The sequence below is a fragment of the Schistocerca serialis genome, chromosome 11, assembly GCF_023864345.2.
Source record: "Schistocerca serialis cubense isolate TAMUIC-IGC-003099 chromosome 11, iqSchSeri2.2, whole genome shotgun sequence".
NCBI lineage: Eukaryota > Metazoa > Arthropoda > Insecta > Orthoptera > Acrididae > Schistocerca > Schistocerca serialis.
Window position 1 is genome coordinate 29445264 of NC_064648.1, and position 25871 is coordinate 29471134.

Sequence of the window (25871 nt, forward strand, 5' to 3'; positions counted from 1 at the left end):
ATGTCGGCAGCTGCTGAGGTTCAGAGGACGGCGGCCGTGGACCTGGGCGCCCTGCTGGACGCGGGCGACGGCGCGGTCGTCACGCTGGTGGCGGGAGAGACGCGGCTGGCGGCGCACCGCGCGGTCCTGGCCGCCAGGAGCCCCGTGTTCCGAGCCATGTTCCAGCACGACACGCTGGAGGCCAGCTGCGGCGAGGTCAGAATTACAGACGTGGAGGGCCCTGTGCTGAGGCAGCTGCTGTCTTACATGTACACCCTGCAGGCCCCCCAGCTGACCGACACGGCCCCGGAGCTGCTGGCGGCAGCCGACAGATACGGCCTGTCAGCCCTGAAGGCCGCCTGCGAACAGCAGGTGGCGGCGCAGCTGGAGGTGGAGACGGCGGCGGCTGCAGCTGTGCTGGCGGTGAGGCACTCGTGCCCCAGCCTAACTGCGGACGCCATCCACTTCATAAGGGCCAGCGACTATAAAGTAATGGCTACACAGGGCTGGGCAGATGCTATGCGTAGCTTCCCTGAGCATCTGACTGAAGTCAGTCGGCTGCTCAGTGAACCACCAGCAGAACCCAGGTGAGCACGGGGCAGGATGTTGTTCTATGTCTACCAGTAACATACGTGTGTGTGTGTGTGTGTGTGTGTGTGTGTGTGTGTGTGTGTGTGTGTGTGTGAATTTCTGAGATTAAAATATTTGTCAGCATATCACCTCGGATGTATCAGTGCTGTACAGTACCTGTGCATGGAATGCCATTCGCTGACAGCTCACGATGCCGTAATCGTCTTGTCACGACTGGTTTATTAAAGCTCCACATTGAACTCTTTTTGTCAGCAGTTACGTCAAGTAAAGAAATCAGACGCTCTCAGATACTTCCATTCTCTCCTGCTCCAGTTTCCCCACAGTCCCATGTTCACTACTATACAGTGCTGTGCTCAAACATACATTCTCGCAAATTTCTTCCTCACATTAACGCCCATGTTTGATACTAGTAGACTTCTCTCGGCCAGAAATGCCATTTTTACCTGTGCTACTCTGCTTTTGATGTTCTCCTTCCTCCATCTGTTATTTTCCTGCCTATTTAGCAGAACTCCTTAACTTCAATTACTTTGTGACCATCAACCCTGATGTTAAGTTTCTCGCTATTCTCATTTCTGCTACTTCCCATTACTTTCGTTTTTATTTAATTTCATCTCAAACCATATTCCGTATTCATTAGCTTCTTCATTCCATTCCCTGTAATTCTTCCCCACTCTCATTGAGGAAAGCAATCTCATCAGCAGTTCTTATCATTAATGTCGTTTCATCCTGATTGCTTCTTCGATGTGTAGACTAAACAGTACGAGAGAAACACTACATCCCTCTTTTACACACATTTTAATCCGAGCACTTCGTTATTCGTTTCCCAGTCTTATTGTTCCCTCTTCGTTGTTGTAAATATTGCATCTCTCCTGTCTTTCCCAAAGCTTAGCCCTAATTTTCTCATAGTTTCGTACATCTTGCTCAATTTGACACTGTCGAATGCTTTTTCCAGGTCGGCAAATCCTATGAACGTGGCTTGATTTTTCTTCAGTCGTGCTTCCATTATCAACAGCATATCAAAATTGTCCCTCTGATGCTTTTAACTTTCCTGAACCGACACCTGACAGAACTTCAATATCCTGTTCCAGTCATATATACCGGGTGGTCAAAAAGTCAGTATAAATTTGAAAACTTAATAAACCATGGAATAATGTAGATAGAGAGATAAAAATTGACACACATGCTTGGAATGACATGGTGTTTTATTAGAACAAAAAAAAAAAAAAAAAAACAGACGCTTGAAAGATCACTTGCCCATGTCGATTGGTGATGATCATGTGCTCAGCCACCACTTTTGTCATGCTTGGCCTCCCAGGTCCTCAGACCGTGCGATTATTGGCTTTGGGGTTACCTGAAGTCATAAGTGTACCGTGATCGACCGACATCCGTAGGGATGCTGAAAGACCACATCCGACGAGAATGCCTCACCATAGCTCCGGACATGCTTTACACTCCTGTTCACAACATAATTCCTCGACTACAGCTATTGCTGAGGAATTATGGTGGACATATTGGGCATTTCCTGTAAAGATCATCTTTGCTTTGTCTTACTTTGTTGTGCTAATTATTGCTATTCTGATCAGATGAAGCGTCATCTGTTGGACATTGTCTGAACTTTTGTATCTTTTTGGTTCTAAAAAAACCCCATGTCATTCCAAGCCTGTGTGTCAATTTGTACATCTCTATCTTCATTATTCCGTGATTTATTCAGTTTTTAAATTTATATTGACTTTTTGATCACCTGGTATATTATTCTTGTCAGTAACTTGGATGCATGTGCTGTTAAGCTGATGGTGCGATAATTCTCATACTTGTCTTGATCTTTTTCTGAAAGTCAGATGGAGTATCACCAGACTCGTACATTCCACATTTGAATGTGAATAGTTATTTTGTTGCCACTTCTCCAAGGATATTAGAAATTCTGATGGAATGTTATTCATCCCTTCTGCCTTATTTGATATTGAATTTTCCATAGCTCTTTTAAATTCTGATTCTAATACTGGATCACCTATCTCTTCCATGTCGACTACTGTTTCTTCTTCTATTACGTCGTCAGCCAAGTCTTTCACGTCATACAAGCATTCAGTGTATTCTTTCCATCTGTCTGCTATCTCCTCTACATTTAACAGTGGAATTCCGGTTCCACTCTTAATGTTATCCCCTTTGCTTTTAATTTCACCAAAGTTTGTTCTGACTTTCCTGTTATGCTGAGCCAATACTTCCAACAACCATTTCTTTTCCGATTTCTTCATCTTTTTCTGTGGCTATATGGCCTTAGCTTCTACACACTTCCTATTTATTTCATTCTTAAGTGAGTAGCACGTCTGTATTCCTGAATTTCCCTGGACATTTATGTACTTCCTACTTTCATCAACTGAAGCATTTCTTCGGTTACCCATGGTTTCTTTACAGTTAACTTCTTTGTACCTATGTTTTTCTTTATAGCTTCTGTGATTTTTTTAGAGATATAAACTCCTCTTCAACCATGTACCTACTGATCTGTTCATTATCACAGTATCTATAGCCTCAGAGAACTGAAAGCACTCTTCGTTCCTTAGTACTACTATATCCCACTTCTGTGCACACTGATTCTTCCTTGCTAGTCTCTTAAAATTCAGGCTACTCTTCATCACTACTAAATTGTGATCTGCATCTGTATCTGCTTCTGGGTATGCCTTACAGTTCAGTATCTAATTCCAGTATCTCTACGTGACGACGATCCTATGTAACTGAAATCTCCCCATATCTAACGTCCTTTTCCAAATGTACCTCCTCCTCTTGTGATTCCTAAACAAAGTATTCGCTATAGCTAGCTCAAATTATTGTACAACTCAACTAGTGTTTCGCCTCTCTCTTTCCTGATACCAAGTCTATGTTCTCCTGTAATCCTTTCTTCTACTGTTTCCTTTGCTGACCATTAGATTTTCATCTTCCTTTACATACTGAATTACCTGTTTAGTATCCTCACATAGTTTTTCTGTATCTTCATCAACTTGCGATGTCTGCACGTATACCTGAACTATTGTTGTCGGCGCTGGTGTTAGTTCGCTGTCGATTCTGTTGGGAAGAACCCTATCACTGAAATGTTCACAGTAGCTCACTGTCTGCCCTAACCTCCTACTCATAATGGATCCTACAGCTGTTGCGCCATTTTCTGCTGCTGTTGATATTACCCTATTCTCGTCTGGCCAGAAGTCCTTACCTTCTTTCCATTTCACTTCAATGACCACAACCATATGCAGACTGAGCATTAGCATTTTCCTTTTACACTACTAGCCATTAAAATTGCTACACCACCAAGATGACGTGCTACAGATGCTAAATTTAACCGACACGAAGAAGATGCTATGATATGCAAATGATTAGCTTTTCAGAGCATTCACACAAGTTTTGCGCCTGTGGCGACACCTACAACGTGCTGATAACGAGGAAAGTTTCCAACCGATTTCTCATACATAAATAGCAGTTGACCGGCATTGCCTAATGAAACGTTGTTGTGATGCCTCCTGCAAGGAAGAGAAATACGTACCATCACGTTTCCGACTTTGATTAAGGTCGGATTGTAGCCTATCGCGATTGCGGTTTATCGTATCGCGATATTACTGCTTGCGTTGGTCGAGATCCGATGACTGTTAGCAGAATATGGAATCGATGGGTTCAGAAGGGTAACACGGAACGCCGTGCTGGATCCCAATGGCCTCATATCACTAGCAGTCAAGATGACAGGCATCTTATCCGCATGGCTGTAACGGATCGTGCAGCCACGTCTCGATCCCTGAGTCGACAGATGGGGACGTTTGCAAGACAACAAACATCTGCACAAACAGTTCGACGACATTTGCAGCAGCATGGACTATCAGCTCGGAGATCATGGCTGCAGTTACCCTTGACACTGCATCATAGACAGGAGCGCCTGCAATGGTGTACGCGACGACGAACCTGGGTACACGAATCGCAAAACGTCATTTTTTCGGATGAATCCAGGTTTAGTTTACAGCATCACGATGGTCGCATGCGTGTTTGGTGACATCGCGGTGAACACACATTGGAAGCATGTATTTGTCATTCCCATCACCTGGCGTGATTGTATGGGCTGGCATTGGTTACACGTCTCGGTCACCTCTTGTTCACATTGACGGCACTTTGCACAGTAGACGTTACATTGCAGATGTGTTGAGACCCGTGGCTCTACCCTTCATTCGATCACTGTGAAACCCTACATTTCAGCAGGATAATGCACGACTGCATGTTGCAGGTCCTGTACGGGCCATTCTGGACACAGAAAATGTTCGAGTGTTGCCCTGGCCAGCGCATTCTCCAGAACTCTCAGCAGTTGAAAATGTCTGGTAATGGTGGCCAAGCAACTGGCTCGTCACAATATGCCAGTCACTACTCTTGATGAAATGTAGTATCGTGTTGAAGCTGCATGGACAGCTGTACCTGTACACGCCATCCGAGATCTGTTTGACTCAATGCCGAGGCGTATCAAGGCCATTACTGCGGCCAGTGGTGGTTGTTCGGGTACTGATTTCTCGGGATCTATGCAGCCAAATTGCGTGAAAACGTAATCACATGTCAGTTCTAGTATAATATATTTGTCCAATGAATACCCGTTTATCATATGCATTTCTTCTTGGTGTAGCAATTTTAATGGGAAGTAGTGTATTATTTTCCAGCTTTACTACCACATTCTAACTCCTCACATTCCACGTCTGGACTCGTATAATGTCATCCCTTGGTTGGTTATTCAATCTTTTTGTCAGGTCATGTCACTCTTGGCAGTCTCTTCCCAGGTATCTGAATGGCGAGTATTCGGGAAGCTCTTGGCAGGATCGTCATGATACGTGTTCAGTTACAGGCCACATGTCTTGTTGATTCTCTTTGTGTATCTTTAATGAAGTGGTTTCTATTTCCTTCTGCATCCTCATGCCACTCACGATTGCTGAATCTTCCACTAACCTAAACGGCAAGGCAGGGTCCTGAGCCTCCCTGATCCCCTCCGCCCACTCTGACAAGGCTGTTGGCTGAATGAGGGTGACCTTTTATGCCGGGAGCCTTTGACTGCCAATGCTGATGATTTTTATTCACAATGTGGATGGCGGGGCTCGAGCCCAGGATCGAGGACGACGATACCTCTAGACGACGGGCTCCAAACAGTAGGGTAATGATTCCCAGTCAGACGTCCAGGCGCCATGCGGGGTAGCAGTGCGGTCTGAGCCAGCTCGTCACGGTCTGCGGGGCTCCCACCTCACCCCCCTCCTGTTGGAGGTTCGAGTCCTCCCTTGGGCATAGGTGTGTGTGTGTGTGTGTGTGTGTGTGTGTGTGTGTGTGTGTGTGTGTGTGTGTGTGTGTGTGTGTGCGCGCGCGCGCGCGTTTTGTCCTTGGTGTAAGTCAGTTAAAGTAGTGCGTAAGCGTAGGGACGGATGACCTCAGCAGTTGGATCCCATAACATCTTTCCTAAAATTTACAATTTTTTTCACAGCCGTCCAGTACAGAAGGTGCTGTGAGCACAGGGGCTCCTCATGCACATTGTGAGTGAACGACAAGAGAACAATCCAGTCAGCACGACAGCATGGTCACACACAGTGGTGGGCCTTACAGTCACATTGTCTTCTCGTCTCTGTTCAGCCATCACCCGCAATATGTGCCATGCCTTTCCTCCTAGGAAACACACAGGTACTGGTTACCTCACTGTACTGGATGCTGGAGGAGCAGGCGGCAAATCTCTGCCCTCCAGTCACGTCTGTAATCGTCTCTGGCGCTGCCGGAGGCTGTCCAGTGGAATGCACCGGTTTGCTCCTACTGGGATACGCCAGATTATGTTGCCTCTGGATCTGTTTGAGTCTGAAGCATCTTGTACAATGTCAGTACTGATGTGACGCTTAAATCCCACTCCTATTCGTTAGTCTCTGTCTCTCTGATACGTATGCTTCATACAAGGCTGTCTCCTTTATTTTTCAAATTTTTTGGAATGTGTATGCAATACTCTACAGATTACTTGACAAGTTGTAAACACTGCCTGTGAGGCAATGTTGCCTGTACTGCCTGACCCACTTTTTCTTGTAACAGCAGCCTGTAGTGTAATCTTCTCAATCTCAGTCTTTCTTGTCCAGTTTAAAACGGAGGATAATGTTTGAGTCAGAAACACACAACCCTTGCTGTCTTTTCAAGAAATCGAATTATAGAGACATTACATGCCTGTATGATTTTGTCTGCTTAACTGAGAAGCAAATTTTGAAACTACTCATTGTAACGTTTGCAGTATAGCTGTTGTAGTTCCTGGCCATCACCTTCTTCATTCCCTCAGCCCTCAAACGTATTGCATGGTAGTTATCCACTGTTCATCAAAATATCAGCCTATCAAACAACTCCTGTATGTAAGTTGGTACCCCGAGTTACCAGATTATATCCTCTCTATCTCCTCCCCCCCTTCTCTCTCTCTCTCTCTCTCTCACTCTCACTCTCACTCTCACTCTCACTCTCACTCTCACTCTCACTCTCTCTCTCTCTCTCTCTCTCTCTATGTCTCTCTATCTCTCTCTCTCTCTATGTCTTCAGTGACATCACTGAGCCTCCATACATTAGGTTTCAACCAACCCCACAAGCCAGCCGACTTGAACTGCTTGCCAGGTTGTGCCTGACAGGTGTTGTGTGACTGAGGCAGAGCTGCTGGCCCCTGCGGCCGGGCTCTCGTGTCCAGTTCGGTGTCCGCCGCCTCCAGCCGCGCCTCTTGTTTTCCAGCGCGCCGGCCGCCCCCGCCGCCCGGCCGCCCAGCGGCAGCAGCCGTACCACCGCCGCCGCCCGCCGATCTCCACCGCCGCCCGACAGCGCCGCCGTCTCCCGCCTGCGGTGAGTGGCCGCTGCAAGTCCGCGACTTGTACCCTCACGCCAACACTCACTGCCGTGTCAACCAAACGTTATACTAACGAAGAATTCGAATTTCATATACTTTTTCAAATGTTAGATGCCGCCCAGGTTACAGTTATCAGGAAAAATGATTTCCTTGCTTAACAGTGTGTTTAGTGTAGTTGCCACTTTCGATGGTCTTTATGCGTGTTACAAATTACTCGTGAAGGAAATGGGTGTGAAGCCAGGGTTTCAGTGCATCGGCATTCACGTAACCTAGAGGATGCATTAATGAATCGTTGCGTATACAGGTGTATGCACAGGCCCAAAAGAAAAGAAAAAACAGTGATAAAGTAAGAGTAAGCAGAATTAGAAGTAAGAGGGCTCAAAACCGGCTGTTAACAGCAGAGGGTGTTGATACGGCTTGTTTCGTGCGTGTCCTCAAATATTTTTCGAATTTGCTTGAGGTGACTTTCCTGGATGGATACTTTCGTATTGTAGGGCATATTCTGAGGCATCAAGTGATCACCAGTTCAGTACTGGAGGGCACTGTGGAGGGTAAATGTCGAAGAGGGAGACCAAGAGATGAGTACACTAAGCAGATTCAGGAGGATGTAGGTTGCAGTAGGGACTGGGATAGAGTAGCATGGAGAACTGCATCAAACCAGTCTCTGGACTGAAGACCACAACAACATAACTTTCGTATGTAGCAGCCACTGATGATCTTAATGCAAATTAAAGCTCTGGTAGTAGCGTTTAGAAATGAAGAAATTCAGAAAACATCAGCCACAATGAAAGTTGGAGTCAGGGGGGGTGACGGTAGCGGTGCCCGTCGACGATAGGCGGGAGACGAGGTCAGCTCTGCTGTGGGCGTGGCAGGGTGGAGGCGTGTGCAGCACTGCACACCCCGCCCGTCTTAAACCACGCCCTGCAGCTGGTGGCATCTGCCGGGCGTCTCGAGCACAGTATCTCCAGTCAGTGCAGAGCAATTTTTCCTTAACAACTTCCTAATATTCATCTCGCTTGTTCAGAATCAGCGACCGATGCTAGTGGACATACATAGTTGGCTTTATAAAAAAGTATGCCTTACAGCCAACCGAAAGGTTTACAAGATGGCTTCACTGAGGCTCCACTGACATAGCTGTTTTTGAACTTTGAAGAAGGTGCTTGATGTACCAGAATAACATCTGCACAGGACTAGGACTAGCAACATTGCGACTATTCAGCATGCCATTTGAAACTGATCAGAGCAGAATGCAGCAAGACGCAATAGAATAGAGGAGTGTCCTATGTTTCAAGTGCGAAAGTAGGTGCATAATAAATATTGTAGCTTAAATATATGCACTTTGAAAAACACATTGCTCCCCCTATACGGAGATTCACGGATTTCGTGGCTTGGTTACATATCGTGGTCAACTGTAGACACGTACAGCGTGTGGATCTACTTGTGATCGAACCACCGGCCTCCTATTGTTACAATCCAGTTTCGTTATTCTATTAGTGAAGCAAGGGTTGCATCGTTCTGTCCACCGGAACCGTCTGTGATAACGTCTCGGTGTTGCACTGCCCAGAACCCTACCAGGCTGCCTTAATGATTTGCTTTTTTCCCCCCTAGTTCACTATATTATAACGACGGTTTATTTTCATACATTGACATGTTTGTCGGATATATAGCGATTGTCAACCTGACTGTGTGCCACTCCCACCTGCATAGCTCCATAAATGTGCGAACTTCTGGTACATTAACTTCTTACACAGGAAACAACCACTTCACGCTCTGTACTGGCAAAACAGCACCACGGAATAACAATTCTGACTGCAGAGGAGTGAAGCTCAGCTTACACACCAATAGTGAAAGCTACTCAGAGCTACTACTTGATTTACACTACTATTATTGTCGAGGGTAAAACTAATGAGAGTAATTAGGGGCTCCACCGCAAACTGGATCGTCCCAGTGGCAGGGCGTGGCCAGGGTTTAACGTGGCGTGAGCGGCCACTTGCATTTTGTAGGCTGGTGGGTGCAGCTGTCAGTGCAGTGACGTCAGGCCATGTCCTGCCTGCCCCTCACTGGTGCTGCAGGCAAGTTTCAATGACAAAGTGTTCAGGTTTGGAGTTGAGAATATTTGGGGCTTCAGTGAAACAAGTCAGCAAATCCAGTATTTGGGGCTTCAGTGAAACAAGTCAGCAAATCCAGTGAGCAACTGCAAACACTGTATTCCCCATTAACTGACACCACAGTTCTGAGCCAATGTGGTACACTGCTGCTGGCCGCTGATGTTTGACGTTCCAGTAAGTCTCTGGAGTTGGCTCCCTGCCCCAGTGAGAGAAAGTGATGGTCCAACCAAGCCCTGACACCTTTACGGATCGGACTGCTCGCTGGACAGCATATATGCCGAGAGCCGATGTCTGTCGTTCTTGTGGCTCCCTACCCCAGTGAGAGAAAGTGATGGTCCAACCAAGCCCTGACACCTTCACGGATCGGACTGCTCGCTGGACAGCATATATGCCGAGAGCCGATGTCTGTCGTTCTTGTGGCTGCAGTCTCCTGACCTCTTAAGAAAAATGATGTCGAGGTCCTCTGCACACGAACACATGTCTCAAGGAAGAGGCACAGTGACAACAGCTGTTAAGAAGATACAGTCAACAACACAGGCAAGGAATTATCGTCTTCATCCTCCAGCACCTGCCAATGACTTTCAGTCAGAGTATCCTCCCCTGCACGGTGATTGACGTGTTGTTGTGTACATAGTTCCGCGTAGTCAGCGCGTACACAACTTTCCCAATGGAGCGCACCCCGCTAAGCACAACAGCGCAGGCGCAGCGCTCGTCCGCACTACGAGATGGCGCTGCCTTAGAGACGGACCAAATTCTGCTTACGCCGATCCGTGTATTAATGTGTAACGCAGCCAATGAGATTGCTGCTAACACAGAACCTTTTCTCCTCGCCGATCACACTCGCGCAGTGATACCGGAACGCTCGAGGTATTATAACGAGTGTACAGACCTCCGATTAGTCAGTCTGCGTTAGTCTGTAGTCAAGTTTCAGTCTGCGGCTAATAAGATTATCATATTCCTGTACATAGCCATGAAGGACACTTTGTCAAGTATCAGTGATATGTGAGAATAAGATTAACGTACCAAGACCAAAGGAACTTCAGATTGTCAGTTGTAAACAGCATCAAGAATCAAGTTACGTAATGCCTATGATTTTTATTATTTTAATAAATGCGTGTGAAAATTAATCAAGTTCTGTTTAAAGTTGGTCACTGTCAATCTGCTACTCTATGCGTGCAAGTGGCGTTTCTATTGTCCGACCTAACGGCAGAAGATAAACACGCCACGATAAGACCACGAGACGTATTGCTGACACTCGCCTACTTCGTTAGAGCGACAAGTCAAATATTCTGATGGTGGACGTACTGAAGGTCGTACAGTACGCACACCACAGCCGGGTTGCAGACGGTGTGTGTACCGAAGGTCTTACAGTACGCACACCACATGTGTGTACACGAGTACAGACTGTGATGGAGTAACAATGACATTTGGGAGTTCGGGCCTGGCCGTGAGTCGTGCACGGATAGCCGAAGAGGTTAAGGCGAGCACTCGCGCAAAGAGAGAAATCCGGGGCCGAGTCCTGCTCCGGCACAAATCTTCATTGCCTTCCGTCCCTCACACAGCTGACGGTTATCCGTATTCTCGACTGTGAGTACATTTCAAGCTCTTCACAACGGCTGCGGCCACTACAGTTTTATTTTACTTTATTTTTTATTTGGTATGCGTATTCCATAGATCTGTACATGCGAGTGATTCGCCTGGATGTGGAACGTGTCAATACAATTGTACAAATACAATTAATGCTACAGAATAGTAATATAAAACAATGATATAGATATTAATAAGTATCACTTTTTCTCATTTCAAGCTGTCATTTAACTAGTATAGCAATTCTCAATATAACATTATAACTATAACATTAACACTATAACATAATATTGTATCGTCCATCTAATAACTAAGAGACTAAATACATCTATTATTAAGGGAGGTCATTACCTCTGGAAAAGAATTCATCTAACAAGTACAGTGGATGGTCAAGCAGGTATTTTTTAACATACCTTTGAACAGCGTTTCATTTTCTCTTGTACATTTAATATAATTAGGCAATGCGTTAAAAGTATTTATAGCAGCATACTTTACTCCCTTCTTTACAAGTGTTAAATTTTTTAGTTCAACATGTAGATCATCTTTACCTCTAGTATTGTAGTTATGGTATGAACTAATTGTTTCATACTGAGCATAGTCTTTATTAACTACATTCATCAGAGAGTATATGTACTGACATGTTGTGGTCAGAATACCTAACTGTGTAAAAAGTTTTCTACAATAGGTTTGTGGAGGAACCCCACACATGATTCTGACTGCTCCCTTCTGAGCAGTTAAGATTTTTTTTGAGGCTGGTGAATTACCCCAGAATATTATGCTGTAATTCATTAATGAGTGAAAGTACCCAAAGTAAGCTGATTTTAAAATATTCATGTCCCCAAAATGAGTAATGATTCTTAGAGCAAAAGTTGCTGATGAAAACCTTTCCAGAGTAAGGGACACATGCTGTTCCCAGTTGAGCCTACTGTCAATGTGAACCCCCAGGAATTTAGTGGAGTGCACCTGTCTAGTTCCTGATTGTCATGAGCAATTACTATATTTTGTAGAGTTTTATTTTTTGTGTGGAACTGTATAAATTTAGTTTTTTTAGTATTAACTGAAAGAGAATTCATTGAAAACCAAGCTGTAACTTCTCTGAGTATACCATTAACATCAGTTTCCAGATCAGCAGTAGACTTACCATCTACGACAATGCTTGTATCATCAGCAAACATTGTGAATTCACAATTTTTACTAATGGACAGGGGCAAATCATTAACATATATTAAAAACAGCAAGGGTCCAAGGACAGATCCCTGGGGAACTCCATGCTGAATTTTGCCCCATTCAGAATCCACTAGATTAGAAGATCCTTTGTTGCAGCCATTTAGAACCACCTTCTGTTTCCTGTCTTCAAGATATGATTTTAGCCATTTACCTATAGGCCCTTTGATTCCGTAATGATAGGCCTTCTCCAAGAGTATCTTGTGGTTTACACAATCAAAGGCCTTGGAAATATCACAGAAGACACCAACTGGTGACTTCTTACTATTAATAGACTCCAAGACATCATTTGTGAGTGAATATATGGCACGCTCTGTGGAAACCCCTTTTTGAAAACCAAGCTGTATGTGGTTAATAATATTAAGTTTATCAAGATGTGCCACAATCCTGTTATACAGTGCCTTTTCAAGAACCTCTGAAAATGTTATTAAGAGAGAGACAGGACGATAATTTTTGACATTTGTAGCATCGCCAGACTTGAAAAGAGGTCTCACGATGGCATGTTTCATTCTCTCTGGAACAACTCCCTCATAAAGAGATGTGTTGCAAATGTGAGCAAGTACTAGACTTACATCATTACTGCAGGCTTTCAACAGTTTACTGGAGATGTTACGTATACCTGAAGATCATTTGCTTTTCAATGAGTGAATTATTTTTTTTTTATTTCATTTAACAGTTATGGGTGTTACATTTATATCATTAAAACATTGTGGGAGGTTAAGTTTCAGAATATCTGCAGCTTCCCTTAGGTCACCACTGCAACCTATTTGAGAGGTGACACTTAGAAAGTGGTTGTTAAATGTGTCTGCTATCCGTTTACTATCAGTTATTTCCAGATCGTTAATTTTTAGGACAGCAGTTTTTCCATTGTCAGATGGTGCACTACCTGTTTCCCTCTTTATTACATTCCAAATCGTTCTAATTTTATTGTTTGAACAGTTAATTTCAGATTGTATGCACATACGTTTAGATTTTTTAATGACTTTAGTTAAGATTTTGCAGTATGTCCTATAATATTTCATCTGGAGATGATTATTGGATTGTCTGGATATTATATACAGTTCTCTTTTTCTCTGTCATGATATTTTTATGCCCTTGGTGAGCCATGGTTTTTTGCTTGATTGCCTGTTCTGTAGTCTACAGACCTTTTTTGGAAAGACACATATACCTGATAATTCATCAGTAAATAAATTATGTTTTGTATTAACATCATTTCCAAGATAAACATACCTCCAGTGGCTCCCAAATGCATAATTTGAATCTTTGGATGTTTTCCTCATTCATGTTTCTAATGGTTTTCCACTGTGCACTAGCTTTGTTCTGATTTATATTAAAGTTGTCAATTGTGTGCATTTGTCCATCATGATCAGAGAGACCATTTATGACTTTTTCAACTTTGATGTGATTAGTTTTACTCATATTTACAAAGATATTGTCTATTAGAGTGCTGGAAGTGGCAGTAGTTGTTGTGGGAAAACTGACAGTGGAGACAAGGTTGTAGGTATGCATTAAATTTGCAAACTCTGTCTTAGAAGATGAGCTTTCTAGGAAATCTATATTAAAATCTCCAGTCACTATAATGTCCAGAATTTTTTTTTATGAGATACAATAGCACAGAATCTAATTGTTTCATGAATACTTTAAAATTACCAGATGGAGCCCTGTATACTGCTATGATTACCAGTTTCTTGTTAGCTTCTACTATTTCTGTGACACATGCCTCAAAGTCTTTCTCTACACAATATTTCTCTACATCTATTGTATTAAAGGACAGGCTGTTTTTCACATAAATAACTGCCCCACCTTTGCACAAAATGAGGTAGCTAAAACATAGTTTGGTATATTGAGCATTTCGATGCCAAAAGTGACATGGTGTTCTGCCAGACAGAGAATATGAGCACATTTTGCGCCTGTTGGTTCATCAATATTTACAATAAAGTGGTCTAACTTACAGAGCAGGCTTTGAATATTTTGGTGAAAAATTTTGAGCTTATTTTTAATTACACGATTGGTTGTGGTGCTGCCACTGTTGGGACTGAGTTTTATTTCTTTTGACATACCAGTATTACAGGAACAGTTTTCTGTTGTGCTGGTAACACCCGCATTTGTTGTTGTTAACTACATTACTTACATTCTGATTGGAACCTTCCCCCTCCTGCCCCAGTACCATAAAAAATCCCCATTTGCAGCTGAGGACTTTCTTGATCTCAGGCACATCCTATGTGGAGCAGCTGCAGTCACTACTGTGCTCCTTTCTGCCATAGAGGGCGGATCTCCTGCTGGTGCGGTTTCTAAACTGCCAGCTTGTACACTTGATGCTGTGGGGGTTGGTGTTGCTGGTTCTGATATTGATGACTGTTCTTCCTCCTTAAATGCTGCTGCTTCACACGTTGGCGGTGGACTAACGTTTCCCACTTGAGTTGTAACTGCTGGTGCTGTCTCGCTTTTGTCTAAAAGACCTGTTTGTGTTGATTCACATACAGGTGCTGCTGCATATGAAGTCTTCCCTTCAGCTGTTCCATTAGGTTTGAAGGAGTATTTTGACGACACTGTCTGTATTTCTTCCAATGGTACAGTTTCAATGGGCACAGGTGCTTTTAGAATGATTGGAGGAGTGGTGTTTTTAAATAGTTTGAATGTTTCTGCTAATAGTGCTTCAGTGAGTACACGTTTTCCTAGCCGGTTCCTGTGCATTCCATGTCGAGTAAAATGGTTTCTGTCTTCTGAATTACTGTCCAAAAACTAGACGTCCTTGAATGCTTTGCATACCTTTTGAAACATTCTGTTTGTGAATTTGATTTCATTATTTACACATGAACTGTTTATTAGGTCATGTCTATGTGGGATGCCAACGACGATTGCTTTTCTTGGCGAGATTCTTTGCAGTGCATTTCGCAATGCTGTGATTGCATTTTTCGACTCATTTTTATGAACATCGTTAGCTCCAGCAATAATTACACAAACATCGTTTGGTTGAGGGCTTAAATCTTTAATTATTTGCTGGAAAGGAGCCCCGGGTTTTACTGTGGCAGTAACGGAAAATTTAGATTGCATATTCGGAGGAATAGTGGCTAAATCTCGTCCATGGCTGTCTGCAAAGATACAAACTTTTGGTTTTGTCTCGTCTTCTCTCAATTTCATTTGTCGGTGTTTCTCTTGTGCAATGGGCACAAACGAGTTTTTCATAAGTATAGCAGATATTGGAGCACTTTGAATTTCAATAACGGTTTCTTTGAGAGTGTTGTAGTTTTCACTTTGTACATTTTTCACACAAGGATTAAAATCGACATTCAATGAATTAATTAACGATTTGATGTCATTCATATATTTTTTAGCTATTGTGAGTTCTTCTTTCAGCACATCAGAGACGAGTTCTTTAGTACCAGCATTATACATCTTGACTGCACTTTTTCGACCACTGCACTAAACAAAGCCACATACACAATTCGGATTTCACTTTTCTCTCCTTCATACACGATAGATAGATCCATATATGTGAGAAAGAGCACAATCGGATACCGCTATGAACACTGTTTTGGCAGAATATGCACTTTAAACTAAATGTAATACGATTTTCTACGGCGCGATTTACTACTGCTTGCATACTCGACGCCATCTTGTGCAATTCTTCCTCGGACATGCGTGTCAGAAGGAACGTTGCGTCGTTCGTCTTAAAAGCACAGGCGCAGCAATATCGTCAGTGACAACACACTGGCGTGACAAATGTCGTGGGATGCCTCCTGGTAATGTGGCGGGCATTGCTTTGCTCGACGTAGCGTAGCAGCTGGACGTGGCGCGGGCCCAGCAAGTCGCCAGAGGTCGCCTGCACAGGTACTGAGCCGTGCTGCTCCTGCAGCGAAAGTGCAGCCGGTGCAGGATTTTGTGCACTAACAGATCTCTCACTTATGTCCATAAATAGCCGGTGAGGTTCGTATCGGGAGAGTTGGGTGGCTAAATCATTCGCTCGAGTTGTCCAGATCGCTACTCAAACCAGTCGCAAGTACTTGTCGCCTGGTGACAGGGCGCACTGCCGTCCACAAACATTCCGTCGTCGTTCGGGAACTCGAGGTCCTTGGGTCGCTCCAGGTGCCCCCAAAGTGGCCGACCTCAACTGATTCTCAGTCAGTGTTGGGTTCAGCTCGACCAGAGGACCCAGTCCATTCCGTACAGACGCAGCCCTCGCCACTGTCGAGCCACCACCGGCCTGCACAGTTCCTCGTCGACATCTCGCCTCCGGGGCTTCGCGGGGTCCGCCTCGCAGCCGAACCCCACCGCCAGCCCTCACCACCTGAACTCTGGACCCAGCTCACCGGCCCACAGTTCTCCAGGCGCCTAGTCTCCACCCACGGACCGCTCAGAGGCGATGCCCCACTGTTCGCAAAGGCACTCGCGTCAGAAATCTGCTGCCGTAACGCATTAGCGCCAAATTTCGCAACACAGCCCCAACACATACGTTCGCCGTAATGTCCCACGTAGATTTCTGCGGTTATTTCACGCAGTGTTGCTTGTCTGTTAGTACTGACGACTCTTCGCAAACGCCGCTGCACTCTGCCGCTGCGTTCTCTGTGCTGACAGACAATACCTGAAATCTCGTATTGTTGTCGTACTCACATCACTGTGGATGTCGTGATATTGGAATCCGTAACGATTTCCAAAATGGAATGTCGCATGCCTTCAGCTTAAGGATGTTGATGAAATGTAGTTACATCAATATCCTCTCCAAAAAATATTGATGTATATCGGCCATCATTTTTTGCCGGTATATCAATATGTCGATATCAAAACGGCAATATCGACTGTGATACTTTTATTTTATGTTATATTTCTTCACAATTTTCGATAAATATTTGAAGCTGTATTTTTTTCAAATTGTAGTGTGACATGATTCTTACCTTCAAGTGTGTGATAATCTTACTACTTTCTGAGTTTTCATCACGTCCAATCTTGGCCTTTGAGTGTGTGAATCAAGTATTTGTGGCAGAGAACAAAAACACCGATTGCACCGTGGCGCGGGAGAGGGGAAGAGGGTTGAATGGAATGACAAGATTTACGACGTCAACAAACAAAACACCAATTTCCTTAAAAAATAATTTTCAACGGAACTAGTGTGCTATTTCTGCACATCGAAATTCTTGAAAAACAGTTGCTGAAAATGAAGAACAAAAATGTAAATGACAAGCCGTGGGCGCAGACGTGTCAGGCGAAATGCTGAAGTAATCGGCGGGCAGCGCTGCCAAGGGAAAAAGCAGGCTTTAACTTCGCCGCAGAACTTCGACGCTGCAGCTGGTAGGTGCCTGGCCTTTGCAGAAATGTAAAAACAGGGAAGCGGGCATGAAGTGTTCCGGACAAATCCGCTGTGTGACGAAACACCACGATAGACCCATCAGGCGCGTTTTTTTTTTGTTTCAGTTTTCAGTTAAATTTTTGTGATTTTGATTGGTAAGAACAAATATTCTAAGAAAGGATATTACTGTACCCTGCCACTGCAGAATAATACTGCAGCAACAAAACACGAACGACAGAAAAGAAACGAAAATAAAACTTTAGTTGCGAAGGAAATGCGCCATATACAACAACAAAACACAGTCCTTATACAAGCTTCTGCCAACAGCAAAGTATGTCGAAGGCTTTAGGAAGACTGCAGAGCTCGATAACAACAAATTGCCTCGGATGGGCGTGACGTGACGACTGTTTGAATTGGATTCGTTTGAACAGTTGCGGGCTGCCTCTCGCGCATGCGCAGTTGAGTGGCGTGTGAGCGGTCCCTGCTCCCTGTTGTGGTTACAGAAGTGTGGCTGGGAGCCGCCATCTGATGTCGCCGCCCTTGGGAAATGCGGTGGACCCGGGGCTGGTGCAGAGAGCAGCCCGAGCTGTGGTGGGCGGGTGGGTCGCCTCCACGTGACCTGTGTATACGTTCAGCGGTTTTGCTGTTTCCTCTTCGTTTATTGCTCTCGGGTTAAATTAAAGGAAAACGGCTTTTTGTGACCAGGAACTGTCAGATGAATTAATATACATTCGTATAATTAAGGAAGGCTAAAATATGTTGTCAGTTTCAGATTTTATTTCCACCTTTGACAGTCAACCATTAATCACCTTGCAGAAGAGTGAAGTTATTTTTCGCTAAAGAGAAGTGGCTTTTATTAATCTTTCGCGCTGAGGCAGTCAGTTTATTTGAAACAAAGTGTTTAATTTCACACTGTTGCCTAGTTTCAACTGTTCGCTGCGCATCGAGTGCACTTGTGGCATTATACCGTAATGAAGAACCAAACATGATGTAATGCAGTACTGGTGCTGCAAGAAAATTTACATCGGAATCTCGACTTAGTAATGCGCGCTTTGAGCTGAATTGTGCATTTTTGTGTGGTGCACGAAATCCGGATGCTCTTGAAGTAATCCTGTGATGTCTTGTTTCTTTCGTGACATGTTGTTGTTGTGTTGTTGTGGTCTTAAGTCCTGAGACTGGTTTGATGCAGCTCTCCATGCTACTCTATCCTGTGCAAGCTTTTTCATCTCCCAGTACCTACTGCAACCTACATCCTTCTGAATCTGCTTAGTGTATTCATCTCTTGGTCTCCCTCTACGATTTTTACCCTCCACACTGCCCTCCAATACTAAATTGGTGATCCCTTGATGCCTCAGAACATGTCCTACCAACCGATCCCTTCTTCTGGTCAAGTTGTGCCACAAACTTCTCTTCTCCCCAATCCTATTCAATACTTCCTCATTAGTTATGTGATCTACCCATCTAATCTTCAGCATTCTTCTGTAGCACCACATTTCGAAAGCTTCTATTCTCTTCTTGTCCAAACTATTTACCGTCCATGTTTCACTTCCATACATGGCTACACTCCATACAAATACTTTCAGAAATGACTTCCTGACACTTAAATCTATACTGGATGTTAACAAATTTCTCTTCTTCAGAAACGCTTTCCTTGCCATTGCCAGCCTACATTTTATATCCTCTCTACTTCGACCATCATCAGTTATTTTGCTCCCCAAATAGCAAAACTCCTTTACTACTTTAAGTGCCTCATTTCCTAATCTAATTCCCTCAGCATCACCCGAATTAATTAGACTACATTCCATTATCCTTGTTTTGCTTTTGTTGATGTTCATCTTATATCCTCCTTTCAAGACACTGTCCATTCCATTCAACTGCTCTTCCAAGTCCTTTGCTGTCTCTGACAGAATTACAATGTCATCGGCGAACCTCAAAGTTTTTATTTCTTCTCCATGAATTTTAATACCTACTCCGAATTTTTCTTTTGTTTCCTTTACTGCTTGCTCAATATACAGATTGAACAACATCGGGGAGAGGCTACAACCCTGTCTTACTCCCTTCAAAACCACTGCTTCCCTTTTATGTCCCTCGACTCTTATAACTACCATCTGGTTTCTGTACAAATTGTAAATAGCCTTTCGCTCCCTGTATTTTACCCCTGCCACCTTTAGAATTTGAAAGAGAGTATTCCAGTCAACATTGTCAAAAGCTTTCTCTAAGTCTACAAATGCTAGAAACGTAGGTTTGCCTTTCCTTAATCTTTCTTCTAAGATAAGTCGTAAGGTCAGTATTGCCTCACGTGTTCCAGTGTTTCTACGGAATCCAAACTGATCTTCCCCGAGGTTGGCTTCTACTAGTTTTTCCATTCGTCTGTAAAGAATTCGTGTTAGTATTTTGCAGCTGTGACTTATTAAGCTGATAGTTCGGTAATTTTCACATCTGTCAACACCTGCTTTCTTTGGGATTGGAATTATTATATTCTTCTTGAAGTCTGAGGGTATTTCGCCTGTTTCATACATCTTGCTCACCAGATGGTAGAGTTTTGTCAGGACTGGCTCTCCCACGGCCGTCAGTAGTTCCAATGGAATATTGTCTACTCCGGGGGCCTTGTTTCGACTCAGGTCTTTCAGTGCTCTGTCAAACTCTTCACGCAGTATGATATCTCCCATTTCATCTTCATCTACATCCTCTTCTATTTCCATAATATTGTCCTCAAGTACATCGCCCTTGTATAGACCGTCTATATACTCCTTCCACCTTTCTGCTTTCCCTTCTTTGCTTAGAACTGGGTTTCCATCTGAGCTCTTGATATTCATACAAGTCGTTCTCTTATCTCCAAAGGTCTCTTTAATTTTCCTGTAGGCGGTATCTATCTTACCCCTAGTGAGATAGGCCTCTACATCCTTACATTGTCCCTGCTTAGCCATTTTGCACTTCCTGTCGATCTCATTTTTGAGACGTTTGTATTCCTTTTTGCCTGTTTCACTTACTACATTTTTATATTTTCTCCTTTCATAAATTAAATTCAATATTTCTTCTGTTACCCAAGGATTTCTACTAGCCCTCGTCTTTTTACCTACTTGATCCTCTGCTGCCTTCACTACTTCATCCCTCAAAGCTACCCATTCTTCTTCTACTGTATTTATTTCCCCCATTCCTGTCAATTGCTCCCTTATGCTCTCCCTGAATCTCTGTACAACCTCTGGTTCTTTTAGTTTATCCAGGTCCCATCTCCTTAAATTCCCACCTTTTTGCAGTTTCTTCAGTTTTAATCTACAGGTCATTACCAATAGATTGTGGTCAGAGTCCACATCTGCCCCTGGAAATGTCTTACAATTTAAAACCTGGTTCCTAAATCTCTGTCTTACCATTATATAATCTATCTGATACCTTTTAGTATCTCCAGGGTTCTTCCATGTATACAACCTTCTTTCATGATTCTTAAACCAAGTGTTAGTTATGATTATGTTGTGCTCTGTGCAAAATTCGACCAGGCGGCTTCCTCTTTCATTTCTGTCCCCCAATCCATATTCACCTACTATGTTTCCTTCTCTCCCTTTTCCTACACTCGAATTCCAGTCACCCATGACTATTAAATTTTCGTCTCCTTTCACAATCTGAATAATTTCTTTTATTTCATCATACATTTCTTCAATTTCTTCGTCATCTGCAGAGCTAGTTGGCATATAAACTTGTACTACTGTAGTAGGCGTGGGTTTCGTATCTATCTTGGCCACAATAATGCGTTCACTATGCTGTTTGTAGTAGCTTACCCGCATTCCTATTTTCCTATTCATTATTAAACCTACTCCTGCATTACCCCTATTTGATTTTGTGTTTATAACCCTGTAGTCACCTGACCAGAAGTCTTGTTCCTCCTGCCACCGAACTTCACTAATTCCCACTATATCCAACTTCAACCTATCCATTTCCCTTTTTAAATTTTCTAACCTACCTGCCCGATTAAGGGATCTGACATTCCACGCTCCGATCCGTAGAACGCCAGTTTTCTTTCTCCTGATAACGACATCCTCTTGAGTAGTCCCCGCCCGGAGATCCGAATGGGGGACTATTTTACCTCCGGAATATTTTACCCAAGAGGACGCCATCATCATGTAATCATACAGTAAAGCTGCATGCCCTCGGGGAAAAATTACGGCTGTAGTTTCCCCTTGCTTTCAGCCGTTCGCAGTACCATCACAGCAAGGCCGTTTTGGTTATTGTTACAAGGCCAGATCAGTCAATCATCCAGACTGTTGCCCTCGCAACTACTGAAAAGGCTGCTGCCCCTCTTCAGGAACCACACGTTTGTCTGGCCTCTCAACAGATACCCCTCCGTTGTGGTTGCACCTACGGTACGGCTATCTGTATCGCTGAGGCACGCAAGCCTCCCCACCAACGGCAAGGTCCATGGTTCATGGGGGGGAGGTTTCGTGACATAATGTAAGATATTTCAGAGTTTTACACATACGAACATGAGGGCTTCCTGCGTCATCCCGTAGCTGCGCAAGTGCGGTGACTCCTTCCATCTGGCGCTCTCTGTCAACTGCTGAAACAAACTTCATATTTCTAACAGGTCGCGGGAAAATACTGCCAATGTTGGTTTGAGAAGCGTTACATTCAAAGCAAATTTCCTTCTACGCAAGGTGAACTGCGTGCTACAATGTACGATGGATTTATTAAATCACAAAGCGTTTGACTCTCATTTAAAAATCAACTCTTCGGTGACGGGCCATTTAGAGGAAATTCGAGCCCAGAAGATGAGACATTTAGGTCGTTAGTAAAAGTTTTATTATCACTTTAGTGTGATGTGTCTCAAAGTGTAACACGCGCACAGATCATCAATATTATATGTGCAGCCTTAGCTTCTCTTGCAGCGTATTAATCTTTGAGACCAATGTTACATGTGAACGATGTGTTATTAATTTAAAAAGCATGAGCTTTTCTTATTTGTGTGTTGGCGGTACTTGCGAGTGATGTTGCTATTGGCTGACTACGTCGCGTGTCGTGTGCTGTCATCACCTGCCGAGATCACGTGACATGAGCTATGGCTGACTTACAAAAGCTCTTCGCAATCTCGATTTCAATGCATCGGAAAGTAACATGCGGTGTTTGGGGGAATCCGAATTTATACCTCCATAATAGGAACATATGGACGACATCAAAGGTCTTGCAAAACGTTTTTTTCCCCCGCTGAATTTAGTTTTGTAAAGTGCCGGGGAATTTACGTCGGTATAACAATCAAAGGATTGATGTGTTTTACAGTGGCAAGGAAGATTATAGTGTCACCTAACACGGAAAAAGTGTATTTTGACCGGGAGAGAGTCTATTTTTAACCGAGAAGCCGAGGAAAAATGTGTGATTTTTTTTCCTTGTCCATGTACACGTCCTGTTAGCTTGTTGGTGTACAGAATATGTAATAATATGTCGATACTTCTACAACTCTAAAACCAGCAGTCTATTTACAATGTACAGCCGCTATTTTTATACGCAGGAGTGTCGCGATATTTTGTCCGCCGATACACACTTTTTTCAAGATATCGAGAGTCGATATGGACATTTTAATAAATATCAATGTATTGGACACTCCATATTTTTAAAAATATCCTGGTGTAGGGCCGACTGCCGTTCCGCAGCCGAAGTCTGTCAATTGCGGCCGTGCGGCCATCAGACAAGACGGCGGCAGCCCTTGCAGGCGAGCCAGCCGAGTACAGGGGGCAGCCCGGCCGACGCTCGGCCCTCCCTGCAGCTCGCGTGCGCCACGCCGCAGCCGCCTGCCTGCGTGTGCAGACACGGCTGTCGCACGGCTCAGCCTAACATTCGACCTGGTCTCTGCTCGAAGGCACGCGGTTGCTTCCTGACGGTGAAACACCTGGTCTCAGGTCGAAATTACAAACTACTCGCAATTGTACGTAGACGGAATACACTTTATTTAAATACTTTGAGCAGATACTGAAGTGTGTTGGACAGTCGCTGACAGGCGGTAGGGGGCGTCCCTTGTGAGGGTCGCCTGCCCTGGCCGCCCTCTGCCCTGGACGCGGTACAGTGTGTCCGTCAAGTCGTGCGCCCTCTCCGCTCCGCAGTGGTGTCCCGGCGACCCAGTCTGGCCACACAGCCTGGCGCCGCTCACTCCCACCTCAGCGACTGCCCTGTCCAGAAAAACGCGACATTACGGAGTAAATTGCACTAACACGGGAACAGGAATCAAATGTCAGCGTTGCCGTATCTGTTACAAATATGAAAGTGGATGCCTGTTCGTGTGAATGCGTGTTCGTGTACAACTTCATCCACAATTGGCGCATACATTCCGTCCGATACAGTTTTTAAATAAAACATAGTGCAGCTGTAGTGGAGAATTTAAGCCTTTCCTCTGATGGGGTGTTCTGAAACGCGACAACCCTTGCGACACGAGTAGTGCTAAGAAGTAACGGGCAACCATTTTGCGTTTTTTATAACTGAGATTCGCACGACTTTTTTGTCGTTGTGATGGTAAACGTGCGTGGAAAGTTTCTGTACACCAGAAAAATGTGATATTTAGTCTGTTGTCACATCTTGGAAAGGTTATTGGTGTGTTAGTAGAATCGGTGATTATTTCTTTAATGTAAAAGCGGTTTATCGCGTTTGTACTACATTTGGCTATGCGAACAGAGTCAAATTCATCAACCTTTTAGAGACATTAGATTTTGCTTTTGTCGAATCTACTATCAGTACGGGAAGTGTTTACGACTGGTCTAAATGTTTTTTCCACGTCAACAGTTCGGTTCAGCACAAAGTCCTGTCACAAGGTGAAACGGTCAGCAAGTAGTAAAACCTACAAGCTCAACGCCAGCGGCATGACGCAATCCGGAAAAAAATGGCTCCAGATTTGTGGCGGAACAGTTGATGATTTCTGCACTGCGATACTGCATCTGCTTAAGATTCGTTGCGTGTTCGTGAGTGTTTGGCTACAAACCATACTGTGGTGACGCCCTTGGCTGCACGATCACCCGATGTGAAATTTTGTTCCTAAAAATTAACACCAACGGTAAAGGGCTCTCTCTTTCATAGAGAGATGAGATTTAAAATACATCGCTGAGAGAACTAGAGGGTATCACAACAAAAGTTCAAGAATGGTTTGAGGAGGCGGAACAAACACTGGAATAAATGTATTCACATGTATTGGAAAATATTTTGATGAAGACAATACTGATGTCGAGTAATACATAAAGCCAGTAATGGATCTAATATTCACCGCTCTTGCTTTCACTAATATTGTCCGTGTTGCGACCTACGTTTTGTTAACAGACGAGGAAGTTGTATTTCTGATTAGTCGCCTGTGTTTTCTTCCCGAGTGTCGGAAGGGATTGCTCCACACACAAGTAACCGTTACGGGTGTGTTTCTCTGAAGCTCAAAGATCCGTTACCAACGGGATGCTGAGGTTACAGGAGGTGACTCCTCGGTGTGAATTAGGAGAAAAAGTTAAAACAGCTGGTAATGAGATGCAGTGCACCAATTATTAACGGGAAGCGGCTGCAGATTTCAATTATGGTATACTGGTATGTGTCTGTCATACGCTGGTTGATCTGTATCGTAGAGGGAAGATTTCTAGATTTGTAACTCGTCGCTGGGCAGAAGTGTATTGAGGGCTGCTGGAAGTTTCGCGTCTGTGACGGTTTCTTTCATTCGGTGTGTGTGTGTGTGTGTGTGTGTGTGTGTGTGTGTGTGTGTGTAGTAGAGTGTGAGAGTGTCGATGTTTTGTGCAGGAGCCTCTCTCAACAGGAGAGAGGGAGGAGGCTGATAGAGGCGGCCAGGCAGGGCGCGGCGGAGCAGCTGCGCGAGATGCTGGCGGCGGGGGCGGATGTGGGGGCGAGGGTGAAGGGGTTGTTGGGGGACAGCTGTACTGCCCTGCACGTGGCAGCAGGCGAGGGTCATGTGACGGCGGCCAGCTGCCTCGTCGGCGCCGGCGCGGAGGTCGACGCCAGGACCAGCGTGTATCACTGGACGCCCCTGCACTTGGCTGCAGAAAGTGGCCACGCTGGTGTGGTGCGGCTGCTGGTCGGCGCCTCTGCTGACCCCAACGCCAGGGATTGGTGGGGGCAGACGCCGCTGCACAGGGCGGCAGAGAGGGGCGAGGCAGAGGCGGCGACTGAGCTCCTGCTGGCGGGGGCGGACAGGGGGGCCCGGGATGTGGATGGCAGGACCCCCCTGGACCTCGCCAGGCAGAACAGAAAGCAGGAGCTGGTGGCTATGCTGAGACAACGCTGA

At 44.5% G+C, this 25871-nt stretch overlaps 1 protein-coding gene across 1 annotated transcript; it reads left to right on the forward strand.

The window, feature by feature from the left end:
* LOC126427144 (CARD- and ANK-domain containing inflammasome adapter protein-like) lies at positions 1-25871 on the forward strand. The gene is made up of 3 exons (XM_050089371.1): positions 1-369; positions 23243-23424; positions 25370-25871. The coding sequence occupies exons 1-3, from the start codon at positions 1-3 to the stop codon at positions 25869-25871; spliced, it is 1053 nt and encodes a 350-aa protein (XP_049945328.1).